Raw genomic sequence first — 2,067 nt, forward strand, 5'->3', positions numbered from 1 at the left:
ATTTATAAGAATAATGGCAAAGAATGAAACTCACCCAGTGTAGACATCAGCTATGAAAAAGCTAGTGAGTATTGTTCCATTGCTAATGTGTATAGCTGATTTCGTCTCAGGATGTACGCAATCTCCGACTACCGCGTCTGGATTTAAGGCTCCCAAAGGTAATAAATATGTAACTCCACTAACGCTTCATATAGTCAATTATTTGCATGATAATATCCTAATTTTTGAGGTTATTATATAAAACGTCTAAAAACCCATTCGTAGTTTGAGGCGCCTTATTGTTATTATTATTTTACGACTCTATTGATTCCTATTCGCAGGTCGAATATGCTCTGGACAGCTAATTTTCGAAGACTATTTCCATAAATTGGATAGGACCGTTTGGCAGCATGAAAACTCTCTTGGTGGTGGAGGTGTAAGTTATTACAAAAGTATCTATAAAGTGGTAAAATGCAATTAATAGTTATTTTAACTCTCTCAGAACAACGAATTCCAATGGTACTCCGGTTCAGAACGTAATTCATACGTAAAAAATAATCATATGTACATTCGTCCAACGTTGACATCGGCTGAATATGGTGAAGCTTTTCTTGAAAACGGCGTAATTAACCTAAATGAAGGCCCTCAAAGTCAACGGTAAGCATCGAATTTGCAACATTGAATGTCGATTAAAACCAACACCTCCCATAGATGCACGGATCCGCCTGGTTGGGCAGAACAGATCTACGGATGCTATCGACGAGGTAGTCCAGATCGCATATTGAACCCAGTCCGCAGTGCACGACTCCGCACGGTCAACTCGTTCGCCTTTAAGTATGGAAAGCTTGAAATCAACGCCAAACTACCTCAGGGAGATTGGCTGTGGCCTGCGCTGTGGTTGCTCCCGAAAGGCGATACCTACGGCGATTGGCCCAAGTCCGGAGAAATAGATCTGATGGAGTCACGAGGCAATCGCAATCTCATGCTGGGTGATCAAAACATTGGAATCAAGCAAGTGTCTTCGTGCTTGAATTTTGGTGACAGTCGGAATCTACGAAGTTCGCAGTGCGGCTCCATCACAGGCGAGCGCTTCGGGTCGTCGTTCAACAGATATCAGCTGACGTGGACAAAGAATGTGATTCAGTTTGGAGTCAACGATAAGATTTTCCGTACCGTGACCCCTTACGAGGGCTTCTGGAAGCTTGGCGGATTTAGTTTCAATCCGTGGCCTAATGGAACCAAGATGGCACCGTTCGATCGTGAGTTCTTCGTGCTTATGAATGTTGCAGTCGGTGGAGACTACTTTCCGGATAATGCATGGAACCCACGTGCAAAACCTTGGAAGCAAGGGAATCCAAGTGCGATGACCGATTTCTACAAAGCCAAATCTGATTGGTATGGAACTTGGGGAGATGAAGCGGCCCTCGAAGTTGATTGGGTTAAAATTTGGGCTATTTAGTTTCGCAATAATAAACTTTAAAGCATGTGATGATCCACTTTGGATCTGATCGCTAGTTACGTAACGCAAAAGTTGGATTCAAATATTTATTCTATGCATGGTGACCTAACCGAAAAAGTTCACGAGCAGCACACTTGCAATAATCTATCTATTTAAATAAAAATGAGTTGATATTTCCTTCCTGGCGATTTAACTCGCGAACAGGACCGATTTGCAATTTTTTCCCTAATCGATTCGTTTTGGGGTCCGCAATGTTTGTATATTGAAAACGCTTAGCTCAGCTTAGCTTAGCTTAGACTGACTGTACGTACATATCAATGGTTGCTACTCCGTGATTGATCAGAACTGGTGCAAATTGCACTACGATCCAAGTGAACAGTGGTTGGGATTTACCATCTATTCTCGAATTGCACGTTTCAGCAGCTCACAAATATTGATCAATAACGGCGCCGGCCAAGTCCTTACAGTCAGTTGGGAAAGGGAGGGAATGCTAGTGTGTGGTTATTGAGGTAATCAGTAACATAAATCGGGATTCATCATGGAAAGCATTTCTTTATCTGGTTCAATTGTTCATCCTTCGCGAAAATAAACAATCAATCGCTCAAAGTGAGCCATTGCCTTTGAATTTT

At 42.2% G+C, this 2,067-nt stretch overlaps 1 protein-coding gene across 1 annotated transcript; it reads left to right on the top strand.

Annotated features, from left to right (window-relative positions):
• On the top strand, positions 1-1,522 carry LOC134202294 (beta-1,3-glucan-binding protein-like). Its single transcript, XM_062677324.1, has 4 exons — positions 1-158; positions 321-415; positions 482-636; positions 691-1,522. Exons 1-4 carry the CDS (start codon positions 53-55, stop codon positions 1,436-1,438), a joined length of 1,104 nt encoding a protein of 367 aa, XP_062533308.1. The 5' UTR covers positions 1-52; the 3' UTR covers positions 1,439-1,522.
• Positions 1,523-2,067: the final 545 nt, after the last annotated feature.

Source organism: Armigeres subalbatus, unplaced genomic scaffold (genome assembly GCF_024139115.2).
Source record: "Armigeres subalbatus isolate Guangzhou_Male unplaced genomic scaffold, GZ_Asu_2 Contig1141, whole genome shotgun sequence".
NCBI lineage: Eukaryota > Metazoa > Arthropoda > Insecta > Diptera > Culicidae > Armigeres > Armigeres subalbatus.

Excerpts from the sequence above, each read along its gene's own strand:
- LOC134202294 (XM_062677324.1), top strand. The coding sequence starts at position 53 with ATGAAAAAGCTAGTGAGTATTGTTCCATTGCTAATGTGTATAGCTGAT. Across the intron at positions 416-481 it reads ACTCTCTTGGTGGTGGAGGT|AACAACGAATTCCAATGGTA; the intron begins GTAAGTTATTAC and ends TAACTCTCTCAG. Across the intron at positions 637-690 it reads GAAGGCCCTCAAAGTCAACG|ATGCACGGATCCGCCTGGTT; the intron begins GTAAGCATCGAA and ends CACCTCCCATAG.